General features: G+C 41.1%; 2 protein-coding genes across 10 annotated transcripts in view; one reads left to right on the top strand and one right to left on the bottom strand.

Moving 5' to 3' along the window:
* Positions 1–2,910: 2,910 nt before the first annotated feature.
* TRIM59 (tripartite motif containing 59) lies at positions 2,911–10,250 on the top strand. 6 transcript variants are annotated; one of them, XR_004841386.1, is made up of 4 exons: positions 2,911–3,177; positions 5,102–5,968; positions 8,452–8,641; positions 10,171–10,250. XR_004841386.1 is itself a non-coding variant. In XM_009634438.2 (3 exons), exons 2-3 carry the CDS (start codon positions 5,105–5,107, stop codon positions 8,433–8,435), a joined length of 882 nt encoding a protein of 293 aa, XP_009632733.2. In that variant the 5' UTR covers positions 2,912–3,177; positions 5,102–5,104; the 3' UTR covers positions 8,436–8,450. The 6 variants fall into 6 exon arrangements, 2 of the variants coding, with proteins under 2 accessions (XP_035745834.1, XP_009632733.2); XR_004841385.1 differs by having other exon boundaries at positions 8,452–8,897; positions 10,171–10,229; XR_004841383.1 differs by lacking the exon at positions 10,171–10,250 and adding an exon at positions 9,101–9,195 and having other exon boundaries at positions 8,452–8,985.
* A 700-nt stretch (positions 10,251–10,950) lies between these two features.
* SMC4 (structural maintenance of chromosomes 4) overlaps positions 10,951–17,361 on the bottom strand; it is a 39,474-nt gene continuing 33,063 nt past the window's right edge. For all 4 annotated transcript variants that reach the window (XM_035889936.1, XM_035889938.1, XM_035889939.1 and 1 more), the window contains 5 exons: positions 16,682–16,855; positions 14,926–15,108; positions 13,854–14,086; positions 12,966–13,149; positions 10,951–11,246 (listed from right to left, as the gene is read on the bottom strand). In XM_035889936.1, coding sequence (XP_035745829.1) covers positions 11,058–11,246; positions 12,966–13,149; positions 13,854–14,086; positions 14,926–15,108; positions 16,682–16,855 — 963 coding nt within the window. In that variant the 3' untranslated portion in view covers positions 10,951–11,057. The remainder of the gene's footprint in view (positions 11,247–12,965; positions 13,150–13,853; positions 14,087–14,925; positions 15,109–16,681; positions 16,856–17,361) is intronic.

Raw genomic sequence — 17,361 nt, 5'->3', positions numbered from 1 at the left:
GCTGCCGCCAGGCGGCATCTCCGGGCTCAGGTACCTGACCGCTTCTCCTGCCTGCCTTGATCCCTCTCCCCAGCTGCTGGTACAGGCACGGTTCCCGTCGTTGCTAGTTGCCCAATTGTCTGAGGGTCTGCAGGTCAGGGTGTTGCCTTCCTTCTTCCTTCAAGGCCAGGTTGGATGGGGCTCTGAGCAGCCTGATCTAGTTAGCGGTGTCCCTGCTCCTGCGGGGGGGTTGGACTAGATGACCTCTGGGGGTCCCTTCCAACCCAAAACATTCTATGATTCTCCTGGCTGTGCTGCCCGATGCTGAGGGGCAAATGACGAGTGAGTGCTGGAGCCCAGGAGCTCTGCCAGAGTTGAGGAGGTAAGGGATGGAGAGCAAATCTCGGCAGCGGAATAGGGGTGCAGAAAGGACAGAGCAGTACGGTTGTTTTTTGAATGTGGCAACTTGTGGAAGCTGCTTGTAATAGCAGATAGGGAGGAGGGTTATACAGGAGGGAATTGTCAGGTCAGCTTGACATAGATGGGCTTCTCAGCTGTGCTCATCTCCTTTCAGGACATAAGAAACATGTAAAAACCCGGGATGGTGGTGTAGTAGCTGTGGTAGGAATAGGAATTAGGGGTAGAACATCCCTGGTTGAGAATTGCTGTGACTTGGGCATGGGCTATTTGTGGCATGGGGTAAAGCAGTACAGCCGAAATGGGCTGGAACAGAAAGGTTTAAGGTCAAGCCATTGTTCCTGATGTCTGGTGCCTGGCCTGTTATAACCAGCAAACCTGGCAGCTGTGTAGCAGGCTCTGTTCCTTTTGATGCATCGACAAACACTGGAGCTGCACCTCGGCCTTCTGTTTTTTTTAAAAATTTCTGTCACCCTTTACCGTGAAGGTGACTTATAAATGGAAAACACTGCCCACAATGTCATTTAATCTCTTAGTTTTGTACAACACAAACTTGAGCTTTTATGCTGGTGCTACTGGAGGGCTTCATGGACCTCTACGGGATGGGGCAACAGCATTTGTGACATGGATTTAGTTTAAGCACAGTACGGTATTGAAAGTCGAGTCGAGTGTTACGGCACCCGTGTCCTTCGGGAGAGAGCAGTTCTGGCAGTGGTGTGCAGGGGTGGGCAGCAGGAGCCTGGCAGCACCAGGTGCCTGGGGAGGGTCTGCCTTAAGTGCCCCTTGTCACTCTTTAGGCTATCACAACTGTTACCCCATGCCAAATTCGCCTTTTAAAATCCTCCAGAGTAGAATGGGGCGTATTGGCTTGTTACAGCTGGCTTTTGCTGTAAAGTAGTTAATTATTTATCTACCTAAACACTGACGTATGCTGTATTCCAGATAAACTTGTTTCTAAACAACGTCCAGCATAATTGGCTGGATGAGCGGTGGCCTGGTGGCTAGGTGAGGAACAGACTGGTATCAAGGAATGCACAATGTTGCTTTGATGTGCTTAACTGAAAGCTTTGGCAGATAAACTGTAATAGAGGTGTGCTGTGTTACATGTTTTCACCTCATCTACAGTATCACTAATTAGAAGAGGATAAAATTATAGCCACTTAGCAGGCCTGTTGCTGGAAGATTTCTGAAACTCACTGTGTCACTGGCACAGTTACCCTTTTGAATTTTTAAAATGCCTTCTAGTTTGTAACTTGCTTATATTGAGTGACTCTTATGATAAATATGTATATACACACACACGTTTGCTACCACAGTTTTTTGGAACATTTAAGGAATAGTATCTGCTCTGTTCAGGAAAGCATTTACCAGCTTCCTGCTACTTTACTTTTTTTTTTCCTGGAAGAGTTTTCCTTTCTCTTTGCTTAACTCTGTGATGTTTGGGCTTCTCTGTCTTTTAGTTGGTGTTCCCAGTCGCTCTGATAACCATCTGCTGATGTACTTCCACTGTTGTTCACATGTAGGTTATTTCCTCCATCCAGTGCAGGATGAAAGTGGATTTCAGGATTTCTACCTTTTGCTTCCCCAGCACACCTCTGGAGTACTTGTCTAGAATAAATTAAAAAATCCACAGGTGCCTATAGCAAAGAGCGACGTTAGTATTCAGAATACTGTTTTGAAGTTGATGAATAATAACTAAGAAATGAAGTGCCCTTTTTTCTGGAGGTGCCTGGGAGGCCCCACGCAGCCCCGGCCCATGGCCAGAGCCCAGAGCCGAGGCTCCTGCCCTAGCGTGGCCCGCCTGGCCTTCCAGAGCTGCTCGCTAGCAGGCAACTGCTGTCACTCTTTACATTTCTCAGTTGCCTGGGAAACAGGGCGGTAAGTTTCTGTGGAAATGGGAATTTCAGTCCCTCTGGCTAGCGGCTACGCATGTTATGAAATGGCCCTGAAGCGACCGCGGGCCTCCGGGCTGGCTGACTGGCTTGTCGCAGCTTTAACCTGCACGGGCTTCTGGCAAGGGGCCTGGGTTTGCTGGGGGAGGCACTGCCTGGTTGGGGAGGTTACTCCTGCAGAGGGTGAGGTGTGATTCATGATAGAGCTAAGAAAAATTTTGTAAAGTTGCTCCTTTGTTTTTATGGTAGGAAGCAACTACTTTGCAGTTAAAACAGTTTTTTGAAGATTAATTTTATCTTGCCCTTTATATAGCTCAGATAAGCTAGATGTGTGTTCTTTATAAAGAAAATTTCCCTCCTGTAACAGTTCCTTTGAAGAGAACTACAGCCCTAGATTTAGGAAAAAATAGTGGGTTTAAACATAGAGATTTTTTAAAACCTATATTCATTTCATATCTACATAAGAGAAAATAATGAATGAGAGTACCTACGAAGGGTTCTGTCTTTTCTAATTATGAGCAAAAACTTAACTGATTTTTTCTTTTGTTTAAGTGAAAGTGATATTCCTGAGATTCATCACTTTTAAAATATATATGTATATAAAATAAAACCTTTAAATATATTTCCTGTGGAAATTAATTCTCAAAAAAAATAATTTATCTAGACAGTGGAGTAGATCTGTTGTTCGGCTTCCTTTCATTACTGACACATTTCTTTAGTTTCAGTGTCTGAAACACCATGTAGAAATGTGAAATTACTAATATGTAGACCTAAAGAACCTACCATTGCCACAGGGGCTGATTGGAAAAGCTGGAAAATAAAGGTCTGTGGCTCACCAGTAAAAAGAGAAATACCTCATGGTCTTTACTGAGAACAGTGCAGTGCAAAAGTAAGTTTAGCGTCAAAGCGTTGTGAATGTCTTTTGCTAAATGTCTGTAGTACTTTATAGTAGTTCTCTTTAACTAGGAGAATACACTAGTTAGTTATAAATGCTAACACTTCATAATGCTGCTTTTAAGGGTAGTTCTCAAGAATTATGTCTGTCTCTAGCAGCTTTTCTTCCAACTGTTGTCAAGGTCTCTTTAAAAAGTGCAGTTAAAAATGTGTGAAAGAACATTTTATATTAATTAGCCGAAGAAATGACCTGAAGAGTGTTGGGTAGATTTTTATCTTTTTTAAAAGCTGAATGCATCGAAATTGTTTGACTTGCTCGAAAAACAACATAAGTACCTCCTTGAATTGAACTCGATTTTTCGGGTGGAGGCGGCCATTAGATTTTGTTTTGCTTTGTTTTAATTATTATTCAGTCTGGTTTTGCAGGGCAAAAGAAATCTCGTCAGACTTTGCTGAACACTTTCACTTTTTGCTGTACAAGCCTATCTCAATAAAGTGAGATAAGCCAGGCTTATTTCTGTACAACCAGAATAGGTTTCTCTGTTCAGAGATGATTTAACTCTCAAAGAACCAGGGTCTGACTTCCATCAGGTTAGCTCTGTGCCTTTTGCAGGAACAGTGCTGCTTCATTTATTTATTGTAAATTGTTTATTAGTTAGTGCCAGATTTAATCCTTAGTGGCTTTCATGATTCCAAATGCAAATTAAGGCTTTATTTTCAAAGGAGAGTATTCTTAACAATTCCATTCATTTTAAGTAGATTTGCTTAAAATAAATCAAACTTTTTTTTAATTCTGTGTCAATGAGAAATGCTGATAGATGGATGCAAAAATATGTTAATGCATTAAAAAGATTAGGAGGGCACATCTGAATAAAATAGTCTCCTTAAAAACATCTCATAGCTGGTTATCTTCCTGACTGAATCAAACAAAGGTTCGCTAGCACTTCGTGCAGCTGCGTTAGCCCAGCTGCATGTTATTGTTTTCAGATTTAGCGTTAGGCCCTAAATTGAGAATCTTTGATACTAAATGCTTGGACAGTTTCTTTTTGTGGTGTAGCAAAGTCTACAGAGTTGACTAGAACTGATGAGGGGCACAGGAAAACGTGACTCAAAGATAAGGACAGTTTGTCCTAATTTCCCCATTATTTTTTTTTTACAGAATAAAAAACAGAATTATGATTTATTCTGAAAACTGGCATTAGAGTTATTGTTATTTGTGACTTCACAGTGTGATTTCACTAAGCTGGCAAAGAAAAACAAGGCAATGTTACAAAGGATGGAAAACGAAAGTTAGTTTTTTAGTTTTGTGCTTAAAGTAACCCGGGAATAACACCACGAGTGTAATTACTGTTGGTGGTATTGTGTTTAAGGGCCATTGAGTTAGACTCTCATTTGTGCCAGAACCTAGAGGTAGTTTTTCGCAAATTTGACTGGTTAATACTCAAATGGCTATTTATATTACAAAAGTAACATTTGAAAAAAGTTAGGGGAGAAAAAGAAGTTTCGGTATTTACTGTTCTGTTCTTACGTTGAAAATGTTACTTGTAGTGGGAGAAAATTTTCATGATTCTTAGGTTGTGTAGAAACTTTAGTTCTAATTTTTATCACTCTTGTTTCCCATTGTAAAAAATACCTAGTAGCAGATTGCTGCTTTTCCTAGCTTTTTAAGGCAGAAGTTGGATATGGGTGAACACTGTCTAGTCACCTAGATCATAAGTGCAGATTATAATGTGCTGAAATCTTTAAACTGTTGCTCACTTTCATTCTGGTTTTGTGTTTTTTTTCCCCTTAGCAATAAATTCCGAGTGTTACTGGTCATTAAGTGTCATGCTGAGGCACTTAGGTTAATAAAATGATTTTAAATGAGTTGATTGTAAAATGAGATTAAAACGTATTTTCTCTTTGTTTTTCTTCCGTAGGACATGCATCACTTTGAGGAAGAACTAACATGTTCCATTTGCTATAGCATATTTGAGGATCCACGTGTTCTGCCCTGTTCCCATACATTTTGTAGGAACTGTCTGGAAGGTGTCATTCAGCTGTCAAGCAACTTTTCCATTTGGAGACCCTTGAGAGTTCCTCTGAAGTGTCCTAACTGTAGGAGTATTGTTGAAATCCCTGCTGCTGGTACCGAATCGTTGCCTGTCAACTTTGCACTGAAAGCTATTATTGAAAAATACCAGCAGGAAGATCACTCTGACGTTGCGACCTGCAGTGAACACTATAGGCAACCGCTGAATGTTTACTGTCTTTTGGATAGAAAATTGGTGTGTGGCCATTGCCTTACAATAGGAAAACACAACGGTCATCCCATAGATGACCTTCAAAGTGCCTACATAAAAGAAAAGGAGACTTCTGGAAAAATTCTCGAGCAGCTAACTGATAAACACTGGAGTGATGTGTGTTTGCTTATTGAAAAGCTGAAAGAACAGAAGTCCCACTGTGAAAGCATGGTTCAGGATGATAAAAAAGTAGTAGTACGGTATTTTAAGAAATTGAGCGATACCTTGGAGCACAAAAAACAAGCTCTGCTGACTGCGCTGGATGAAATTAACACACAGATCTTGGAAGAGTATCAGCCTCTCATTGAGAAGTTGAAAAGAATAAGGGAAGAGCAGCTGGAATTAATGTCACTGAATACAGCGATTCAAAAAGAAGAGTCCCCGCTTATTTTTCTTGAGAAGGTGGATGGTATGCATCAACGTATACAAGCTTTGAAACAGAAGCAACTGCCGGATGTTAAACCTGTGGAGATTTATCCGAGGATCGGGCACCTCCTGAAAGAGGTGTGGTCTAAAACTGAAATTGGTCAGATCAACAAGATCCTCACTCCAAAAATAAAACTGATTCCGAAAAGGAAGTTACGCAGCAAAGGCAGCGGAAGGGAAGGAAGAGAATCTAAAGAACTCTTCCAGGCTGTAAATCCTTTAGCAGTCCTGCTTCTTTTTATAATGGTGGTGGTAACTGTGTTTTCATTTCACAAACCGGTATCATCACTTGTAATCAAAGCTACTCCCACTTATATCTCAGAATTCGTGCTGCTTTTTTATCAAGATTTCTGCACCCATTTGCAGAATATAGTGGATGTGCTGTGCCATACATTTAATTTACTGATGGAGTTTTGGGGGACAGTTGTTTCTCTTTGACTATTTCAATGATGAGATTAAGAGTTAGTGTAGGAATGCACAGGATTTTATTTTTTTTTTTTTAATTTCAACTTAAAAAGCTGGATTGTTAAGGCTCTACCCTTTTCCTTTATATTTCCCTATCCTCCCTTTTTCTGTATTTTGTAGATTTCCTCTTGGCTAACTCTTAGTTAACTGAGGAGATCTGCAACAAAAAAGGCTTCCTCTTCTGCTCACACAGTAAGGTGGGTAGGTTGGGGTGTGTTCAAACTGGAAGATAATCAGGAACAACGTCTTCCTAAGCAAGCTGTAATCAGCTTACAAATTGTAATTGGGTGTCGTGTTTGTAAAAACTCTTCACAGATTTTTTTTTTTTTTTTGGTAACGTAATTTTAAATTTTTTTTTTATAAAACCACTCCAACATTAAAGGTTAAAAAACCACCTCAGGCTGCACACTGGCTAGTCCTGGATGGGCCAGTCACTAGCTGCATATAAAACTCCTATTTTGTGTCTTATTGACCTCTCTCTGAATGTATTTTAACTGATACACCTGTGGTCTTTTAAAGTGTATATTCATGGCCCCAGGTTTCATTTTATTTCTTCCTGCTTACTAGTGGATGATGTGATTTAATCTTTTTTTTTTTAATTTTGTGTCTTTCAAATGGTTCTCTCCACGTTACAGAGCAGTATGTGTAGGACTTCTGGTGAACTATTACGTACAGTTTGTTAGTGCAGCTGTGCATAAATCAGGGGTTTCTTTAGTCTGGCAGGGAGCTCTCGCTGCTTACTAAAATGAGCCCTGACTTTTTGCTAAATCATTTAATATGTAGTGAAAATAGATACATACTGTAGTAAGTAGCAAACCTCCCACTGTAGAGTGGTATAAGTAAGTCAGTGGTATAAGGATTTCTAATGTCAAGAGCTCTTAAACCAACTTAACAATGAATCTAAATTTATATTCAGCTTTTCAGCACAAATAATGGAGGTCTTTACCTTGACATAGAGGAAATGTGATGATAGCATTTCGTTTCACTACTTCTGATGAGATGCTCCAGCCTAAACTGTGCTCAGGAGCGAAACCCCCAGCAAAAGCCATTTTTAGTCTCCAGTTATTAACAGGCTGATTACAGTAAGTACTGGGACAGCCTTCAAGCGCTGCAGAACACAGGTGAGCTTATGATTCACTAAAAACCCAAAAACCAGTGTTCGCTATGTCTAATTGTATTTGACTTGATAAAAATAATAGCATATTCTAGCACAGCAGCATCCCTTGGCTGTTGTATATTTTTAAATAATAAAAGTTGTCTAAATAGCGATTGAATTTGGAGGCTAGCCTTTAACTACTTGGTATTTTAAAGCCTTGTGCAACCCCAGACTTGCTCGTTGCTACCAGCAGATGCTAATGGCGTCCTGCAAAATAACAATTGCTGCCAGACTTCAGTGAGGGCTGAGAGCAAGGTCAGGCCTTGGAGGCGATGCTGATGCATTCCTTAAGCCTACGTAAGATCCTAATGACAATATTGGTATCCTAACGTTGCTGTGTGGATAAAACACTGAGTCTCTGCAGCTCGGTGGGTTTGATTGCCCAGGTTTGACTGAGGCAGGAGCCAGCAGCGCTGCAGGGGGGTGGGCCTTTGCCTGCACATTAGGAGTGGTTTCTAGAATTTGTACATTTTCTGTACGTTTTCTGTAATCTTTTAGAGTTCACGAAGGCAAATCCCATCAATACCACTGGTCAGGTTTTGAAATGATGTTTAGGTGTATCCTAGGACTGGATAAATGTTGTCATATTAATTTCCCAGTAAAATTGGGAATTCGTTTTTGTCTTAAGCCCTGCTGGAAGGCTGTCACTTGGCATGTAAGTCTCAAAACCTGGTGCTAAGTGTCTGTCTACTACCACATGAGGCTTCTTTTTTGATTGACTTACCTCCCTTTTATTTTCCTGACTTTTAAAAACTTACAGAGAGTTTATAATGCGATTTTATTTTTCAAGACTACCGGGATTTATAAGATGCCTTTATCACTGATTGAAATGTTTAGTACTTGTACTTCAAATGCACTATGTATTTTAATAAATTTGCATACAAATAAAATATATTCTTCCAGTAGGATTGGCTAACACCTTGATTTCCTTACTGCACAGAACCTTCCCCGTGGTCCTAACCAGCACCGACACGCGGGGCTGAAGTGGTGAGGAGAGGGAGCAGCGGGTCTCCCCGAAGCAGGAACGTGGCGCTCAGCAGTGCTTGTCTGGCGGCTTCATTTTCTTCCAAGTGCCCCTTTTTTTTCCAGCGTGAACTTTAGGAAGATTCTCTGAAAGGGCATGTCACGAGGTGGGTCGATGTGGGTTTCAGTGGCTTTCACCTTGCCCACCACAGGCCTGTTTTACTGACTTCTCTATCCAACAGCGTCTGACTGCGCTAGCGCGGTAACTGCTGGAGTGCAGCGCAGGCCTGTCCTGGGAAGTGCTGTAAGCAGCTCCTCATTTTCCTCTCACCCCAAGACTCCGTGGGGTCAGCTGAGATGAGCTCCTTCAGCCCTGCTCTTTGTCACCTGTGCTGGGTAGAAGTCCTGCGTGCTGAGTTCCATGTAAGAGATGGAACTTTTTCAAGAAAAAAATTTTGTACTGCATTTTTAATTAAGGTGCGAGAAGGGTTTGTACCCTGGCAAACCTAGGGTGAGTTTTTTCTCATTTTTTTCAACGACCCTCTTTTGAAACCTTGTTCCAGAAGTGTCGTTCTTACTGCAAGCCATGTTTTAGATTTTTTTTTTTTTTTTTTTTTAATTTTTAGAGGGGAAGTCTGGTTGAAAAGGTTGTGTTAAGACCCAGTGGGGGAAGAGACGTAAGTTTCCAGGTGTCCAAGCAGCTCACTGAGAACAGCACAGGGTGCTGAGACACCGAGGTGGCCTCTGACAGCGTACTCGGAACGTCACTCCTTCAGGAATGGCTGTTGCAGATGAAACAGTGCTTTGTTCCCTTACTCACCTTCCCTAGCTGGTTACCCAAGGGATTATCCTGCCCTGCAGCTCCTCCTGCACTTTCACAAACATTCAAAGATGCCACCTTAGTGGGAGCGTGGGAGCGCTTGTGCTTACCTGTTGTGTTCCGCCCCGCTGCAGCTTTCCTTTCTGCTGCTTGAGTTGGGTCGTTGTTATTCCCCTGCTGCTCTGAAAAGGGCTGCCCCTCTGGTGCTGCCCCTCTGGTCTTGGCTGATCTCGCCCCTACCTCTACCCTGAAGCTGCACTGCAACATTTCCAGCTTCCTCCAGAGATGGGAAAACCAAAACTGTGCCCAGCGCTCCTGGCTGGAGCGGGGCTGTGCCAGAGAGGGGTTGTGCAGTTTGGTTTTTCTCATCTCGTGTTGTGCTTGTGACTGTTGCTGAGCTGTGGTTTCTGAAAACTGCCCAGGTGTAGCACAGCTCTCTCTCTTCCTGACAGCAGCTTGGGTAGTGCACATACATACACATCACTTTATTTTTACCTGACAATAATTTGATATAATCTTAGTGTTTAACATTTCAGTGAAAGCTTAGCTCTACACTTCAGAGCAAGTTATTACAGCACCACCCCCCCTTTTGTTTTCCAGTTCTGCTCCATGTTGGTGATTGTGCCTTTTAGGATAGGGGGAGGCTTTCCCTAGGTTTGGGTCCATCACACAGCGTTTAGCTGGACTCAGGCCTACGGCAACAAAAGCAGGATAAACTCAGGTTTTGTAAAGCGTGCTTGCTATGAAAAAGCAAGAGCTGGAACTGGGGACAAGGACCAGGGCACAGAGCAGAGGGAGCTGGCGGGGCAGGGCTGGCCGGCCCTCTGCCTGACCAGCAGCACAGCAGTGATCGAGCGCTTTTCCTTTCCCTTGCAGGAAGCACGGCCGCCGTCAGAGAGGGGCACTTCTAGTTTGGGGAGCAGTGCTAGCTGAGCATGCCAGATACTGGCCTGACTCTTGGAGTAAAACACCCCATTTCAGTTCTTAAAGTATAAAAAAAATCAGATTCAAAGCAAAACCTGTACTCTGCAGTATTGACAAGATGCTGATGGAAATGGAGAACTAACAGCTAGGTAAGCAATGGGCACGGGGTGCAGGTGCACATAACCTCACCTCTTCCCTGGGAATTGTGGAATGACTGGAGAAGCGAGCAGATGGCAATTACTGTGTTAATAAACCCAGAGTGTACAACGTGGCCGCGGAGAGAGGGAGGAGTCATCCCTACAGGAGGGGAGAGAAAAATAACCCAAGAGCAGCTTTCTAAACTGCACCAATTCATTACAAAATGGCTACAAACATCTGATTCCCAGAGCGTGCAGCATTCACACAGCATCCTTACATCATATGTATGAGTATGTATATACATGTATGTGTATATACATGTCAATCATTTTGTATACTGACTTGACTTACTGGATCTCATAATAAAATGTTCCAGGACACTTTGGTGACATTTCAAAGCAATGTGCTTACTTTAATACAAACAGGAAAAAACAGGCATTTAAACCAAATGCAGAACCCAAGCACTGACATCAAGTCTACCTGCAAATATTAAAGTGTAGCTAGATAGATAATTTGAGAAGTAGCTTTTTTTTTTTTACTCGGTTCATAGAATTACTATCTATGTAGACTGTATAATTAAAAACCAGAATTTATTGAGGCCAGTTCTATTAATAAGATCAAAGAAAATAAAAAAATCTCAAATACAAAGGTATATTAGCTGAAAGGAAACAGCAGCAATGAGAAAGGAAGTTTATTCCACTTTATTTTTGAGCTATGCTATACGCAGGAGCGCCAAGTTCAGCCAGTCCTTTCGATGCAATAATTTTGGGGTTTGTGGCCACACTTTTCGTGGTATTGTGAGTCTTATAAATTCCAATTAATCTGTCTGCAATCTCAAACATGTTGTTTCGCAGGGAGATGATGATAAATTGTGCATTTTTTGTTTGCTCCTGAAAGAGAAGTTACTTGTATTAGCCCACAGTATTTCAAAAAGCTCTGTTCTTGTATGATCCCTATCTGCAGTTTTAGGAACTAAGGAATGTATCCCTACAAGTAGTTCTGTCATTCAGCAAATCCACGGGTGATGAGGCCTCAGAGCTCCTGTTGTCCATCATCAGTTCATGCACAACACGCTCCCGGCTTGGCTATCAGCACAAAGCACTGCAATTCACTTAGGCTCAAGTTTCCTCTTTTTATCTTTTACCTGACTTACTCAAGTGAATTCAATTAAACATACATCATTTCTTTCCAGAGTTGCAATTCACCACAGTTTTAGCACAAATTCCATGAGGCTTACCAAAGGCGGGTATTACCAAGTTAGCGGAGTTGTTTTAGCAAGGGTTGCTTTGAGAACGAGAAGGAAACCAAAGCCACTTCCATGCACCGAGAGGGGGAGAGCAAGCCCTTCGCTAACGAGGACGAGCCTTGACCAACACCAGTTCTGTGACCCTGAGGTAGACGTGGGTGCAGCCTACTCAGGGGTGCGGACCCCAGGGCTGGGCACCTATCTCTATTTAAACGAAGCAGCCATAATCACTCTGAGGGAACATATAGCACACACAATGTGCACGCTTGTTTTATCTTTACATATAGTTTGACGAGGTTAAAAAACTTCAGGCTAGATGTAATAAACCTGGCTAGAGTATCAATTGCAATCTCTTCTCCTAGGCTAGCACTAATTCAGTATACAAAATATGAGCTACAGCTACATATTACCCTATAATTGGCATTTAAGAGCTAAACTATACTAAGTTTCAAATTTAAGTGTTAGTCTACACTGCAGTTAAAATTAAACTCTTTGCTCTATCAAATCACATCTGGGTGATGGACCCTCCTGTGTGAAAATACAGGGGTTGTAGTAGCAAAGTTTAAAATTACAGGTGCAGACAGGCATCTTCAAAGTGTTTCCCTAATATTAAGTAGCTAATCCTAATCTTTGGCACTTCTAGGGTGTTCCCAAACCTGGTGGTTATACTTTAGGTAATTCTGAAAATTTTAAGTTTAAATTAGTAACCAGAACTGTAGCAATGTAAATATTTGCTTGACTTAAATATGGTGATGACAGAATTTTTAAAGGCGTGAAAGAAAAAAACCCCACTAATAAAGACAGACAGAGATCAAAGCAGCTTATGGGAAACAGCTCCTGTTAATGAAATGGAAGGATAAAACCAAGGAACCTTGGCTGTACCCGAGAATGAAATCATGAGCTTGGATACATGAACACATTACTAAGAGCTAAGTAAGTTACGGTATCTCAGCTGCTTACAGCTGATTGTTTCGGGGAAAGTATCTGTATTTTAAAGAGAAAGCTGTAGCAGCAAGGACAGATGGAAACGTGGCACCTTTGGCAAACTCTAGCACTCCTTAGAGCGCTTCTGAAATTATACAAGCAGGATTTGGAGAGAAAAGACTTGTAAATCCTCTATTAGTTGCCTCATTTCAGGAAAGCATCAAACTCAGCAGCTTAGAAAAAATAAGCGGAAAGCAACCTTCTAAGCACCTTTCTGGAAGTCTGCTTAGTACATAGTTTCCATTTAATTATTCAAAAATACTCTATCATTCCAGATTTTTAAATCTGGCCATAACTGTGTCACCACTTTGTCTTTTCTGGCAGAGGAGAAAATATCTTAGAAAAATTATACTCTAAGTAGTTATCGTTATATACTTACATATATGTAAAACGCTACAATAGATACATTTTTGAAGTCAAGTGCTGCATCAATCTCATCCATAAAATAAAGTGGCGTTGGCTTGTAATGATGAAGAGCAAAAACTAGAGCCAGTGAACTAAGAGTCTTCTCTCCTCCTGATAAGTTAAATATCTTTTTCCAACTTTTCTTCGGAGGCCGAACACTGAAAGAAATTAGAGTTTGTAACTTAATTTCTGTTCGTGATGAAAATAAATAAGTCATGGTGACAAGTCACAAGACAGGAGGGAATTCTTGGAAGACACAAAGAAGCTCAACTGAAACCATGGATGAGTTGCTTGATACTCTCAGTCCTCCACAGATGAGAGGTAGCGAACTGGTTTATTTCTCTTCACCAAGGAGTAACTCCCTGGGTGCGTGCACAGCCCTGTGGTCAGCTGATGTCTGCCTGAACACAAACTACTGTGACACTCGGCTATTCTCTGTAGGAACTATAACTCTTTAGAAGCTGCTATTCAATTATCTTTCTAAAAGTACTATTCTACTCTTAAGTAACAAATATAACTCTTAGGACCATTTAGGACAGAACAATCTTCAGTTACCAACGTGACTGACAGGATTCCCTAGGCAGAATGAAATGATGTGGGAATGAAGAAACCCTGAGAAATTACTTCAGCAAACTTGAAGCTCTCTAAAGGCTGTCAGTTACTTTTTTCTGCAGGAGAAATTAATCTCTTTGTTACCCAATGCTAAAAAGTTGTGGCTTCTGTCAGTACCTTGCCAGTAGTTGCCAAGAGGGAGGATTGTCTTGGTTAGCTGACAATCAGTAAAAATCTACTTAAAAGCAGGTTGAAAAAAGAAACACAACAATTAAGAATTAGAGCAATAATACAAAGTATTTTGACAAACCTAAACATGATTCCTTCAGAGAAGGGATCCAGACTGTCCACAAGTTCTAATTCAGCGTCACCTCCCAAAGTAAGCATCTGGTAGTTTTCCTTCAGTTTATTTGTTATTACATTAAATCCTGCCATGAATTCATTTAGCCTTTGTTTCCTAAGGTCTTCAAAAGCTTGTCTGAAGTTGTCTCTCTCGTTGGTAATGTTGTCCAGTTCAGCCACACGTTTCAAGTATAGCTCTTCCTGTAGGAAAACCCACAACAGTGGAGTTAAACAAGCTGTCTCCTTAATTTAGAATTTAAACCATTTTCCTACCATTCGAAAAATCATGTTTCCCAGGATGGCTTACAACCTCGAAACAAAAGAACAAAACCAAACCATCTTTTTTCTCATCTCTATATTCTATGCTGCTGATCTCTCTATACCAGAAAACCCGTGTTAAAATAATAATAAAAAAAAAATCTGTTGAATAGTCCAATATTACTGAAGCGAGTATTGTGAGGAGAAAAAAAGCCTAGCACTGTTGTGTATCTGTCTAGACTGTCAAAACTAGTTGACTGTAAATAAACTTTCACAGGAGACAGTAGTGTTCACCTGCCGTCTATGGTACCAAATCTAAAATGTGTATGTAAGCTCCTAGATACAACTTCCACACTTATGAGCTAACATACAAACACGAGCTAACAGACATTCCAGATGCTAGCAACAGCACAGCCTGCAGAGGAGAATGGGAAAAACCAAGGGTTCCATTTCAGTTTCCAGCAGAGGGGAACTGAAGAAGAACAGGACCACCTTTCACGGATGAGATACTTTCTTTTGTCACCTAGATAAAGAGTACTTTTTTTGCATGCATTTCAAGTGCAGGATCCGTTTGAGCAGTCACCTTGAAGAAAAAACACACAACTGGAAGGTTACCTCATACTCCAGAAGCAAAGACATGAACTCTGTGCAGATTCAAGGAACAATAAAGCCACATACACAACGCTTACCTTCGATGAGGGGTGTACCACGCTAGCGCAGTAACAGGCAGCGCAATATCAAAAAGATGAAACCTCCTACTACACGACAGTAATTAAGCTTACCTTCTTCTTGTATTCCGCAATCGCACCAAGGTTGGGTTTCATTTCATGGCACTGGGCTTCCAGGAGAGCTATCTGATTAGTGATAACATCTGGATCCTTGATAGCCTCAAGCTCTTCTTGACTTAGTACTGGAAGTTCTTCAGGTGGCTTATCTTCTATGGGGTGCAGCGATAATTTTGATATCTAAAATTCAAACCTGGTTACTAGAAATCTTTAAAGATCACATTAGTTATCACACGAACATGCTTCTGAAATAAAACATTTTCTGTATTAATACATACTGAAGCTTCCAATCTCAAAACATACAAAGATTCTTCACATAACTCCTTTCAGAAGTTAAGATGTGAAAGAGACAACAAATATTCTTTTATCTTACTACTCTGTTCCTGAAAATTATATACATCATTCTTGGAAAGGAGATTTCGCTGTAATAGGAGCAGTAGCAGATTATGAGGAACTCGCCTCTACTGATAGAACTTTAATAACTAAATACTTTGTGTGTTCAAGATTGAAAAGTTTCTGACAGCAGCTTTTCTTGCTGGGTAGCTGCCCCTGCTATCCTCAAATTAACAAGGGTATGAAGGGCACCCTGCACTGCAAGATCACCTGCTGATCTAGAACCCTACCTCTATTAAAGATTTAAATATGAAGTAGAACAGACACATAATAAAACCATAATGTGCCTTTAGGAGCTCCAGGCACCGAACTGGCCTTTTCTCTGAACATGCTTCCCTGGGCACACGCCTGATTTTTGCTCTTTCCTTAAACCAGGAAAACCAAAGCAAGACAACCCCCCAGCATTGCTTCTTGTTGACTCTGCACTCACTAACCTATGGGCCAGAAAAAGTCAGGATTCCGAGCAGAATTGGTTCCAGAAGAACTAAAAGCCCTTCCCAGAGGGTGATCAGAGACTTCTGAAGTTAACAGACTGAATGTCAGACAATGCTTAGAACTGGCTCGTTCAGCAGAACAAGAGCAGTTAAAATGGACATGACGGCAAGAAATAAGGCTGCCAGCAGTGCTGCTCAGGTGCAAGCCCCAGGTGGAGTAACACCCAGTTAGCAACTCTGTGTTCCCACTGGCTCTGATTTATTCGATGGGCTGGTTCAAGCAGCAGTCTCTGAGGAGCAGTTTCTTCCCGGCCCCATGGAGCTCCTGTTGGCCCAGTATCTACAGCTGGGGAAAGGCAGTCTGATGTACCAAATGGGCTACAAGTTTTAGGTGAGATGCTTTCAAGGAAAAGGTCTTGCCATTTTATAAAGAACAGCTTAGTGGACACAGCACAGAATACAGTTATACAGAACTTGTGTTTTAGTTATCAACATCCTGCTCCTCTCTGCCTCTCTCAGCTGTGAGGGTGCCTACCCTTTTAAAACATTTTTTAATAGGTACAGAGAGGATACTGAGGCACAAAAAGTCTCTTGGTTGCTGTTTATGACCTATGTATTTCTCCCTCATTGCTCTACATTACTCGTAGATAGTGTTACGTCACTTATAATTATGCCACCATTCTTTCATAGATAAAAACAACTTAAAGCTAGAAGCTAAACCATGTAATCTGTAACCTTGTTTGTAAACCAGAAAGTAAAGGACTGAAAGGTCATATTTTTTAGAGTTGCTTTTTATAGCATAAGCATCAATAAACTGTGATCTTAATAGGAATTTTCTCCCAAATTATGTTTTCTAACTACATGTTAATGTATTAATCTTTTGAGATCTTATAGTTCAAGTTTTAAGAACTAAACAATCTCCCTACCTCTTTTTGCCAATATTTAATCTTTGACTGGTGTGTAGAAATATGACTATCGATTTGTTCAATTTTCAGCTTAATATTAAGAGCTTCCTTCTGAAGTGCATGTTCATCATCTTGAATAGTTTTAATCTCCTGGAGTAAACCGCGATGCTCCTCCTGAACTGCTGGCAACGCTTCCTAAGCAGAAATGACAAAAAAGTGCACCCATCAGTTGCCTACAAAAACATTATCACTTTCTTGGATTATAGATTTGTTTTCACCATTTTATTCACAGAGCTTACTCTCCACAATCCTAAGTACTGATGCAAACAAATACAGATTCTTGTCTTTAGATTAACCAGGTCTCTAAATTCTGGAATGACTGAAAATACGCTTGTCGTGATTTAACACCAGCCAGCAAGTGAGCACCACGCAGCTGCTCGCTCACTGCCCCGTGGTGGGATGGGGGAGAGAATCAGAAGAGTAGAAGTGAAAAAACTCATGGGCTGAGATAAGAACAGTTTAATGATTGAAATAAAATAAAATAATAATAATAAAAATAAAAATAGAATATGAAAAGCAAGTGATGCACAATGCAATTGCTCATCACCCGCTGACCAATGCCCAGCCTGTCCCTGAACAGTGATCACTGACCCCCAGCAAACTCCCCCCAGTTTCTATACTGAGCATGACACCCTATGGTA

This window comes from Egretta garzetta, unplaced genomic scaffold, assembly GCF_000687185.1.
Source record: "Egretta garzetta isolate BGI_Z169 unplaced genomic scaffold, ASM68718v1 scaffold172, whole genome shotgun sequence".
Taxonomy (NCBI): Eukaryota; Metazoa; Chordata; class Aves; order Pelecaniformes; family Ardeidae; genus Egretta; species Egretta garzetta.
The sequence above is the reverse complement of the archived record's forward strand: the minus strand, read 5'-3'. Positions and strand labels throughout refer to the sequence as shown.

Coding starts and splice junctions, on each gene's coding strand:
- TRIM59 (XM_035889941.1), top strand. CDS start 5,105: ATGCATCACTTTGAGGAAGAACTAACATGTTCCATTTGCTATAGCATA.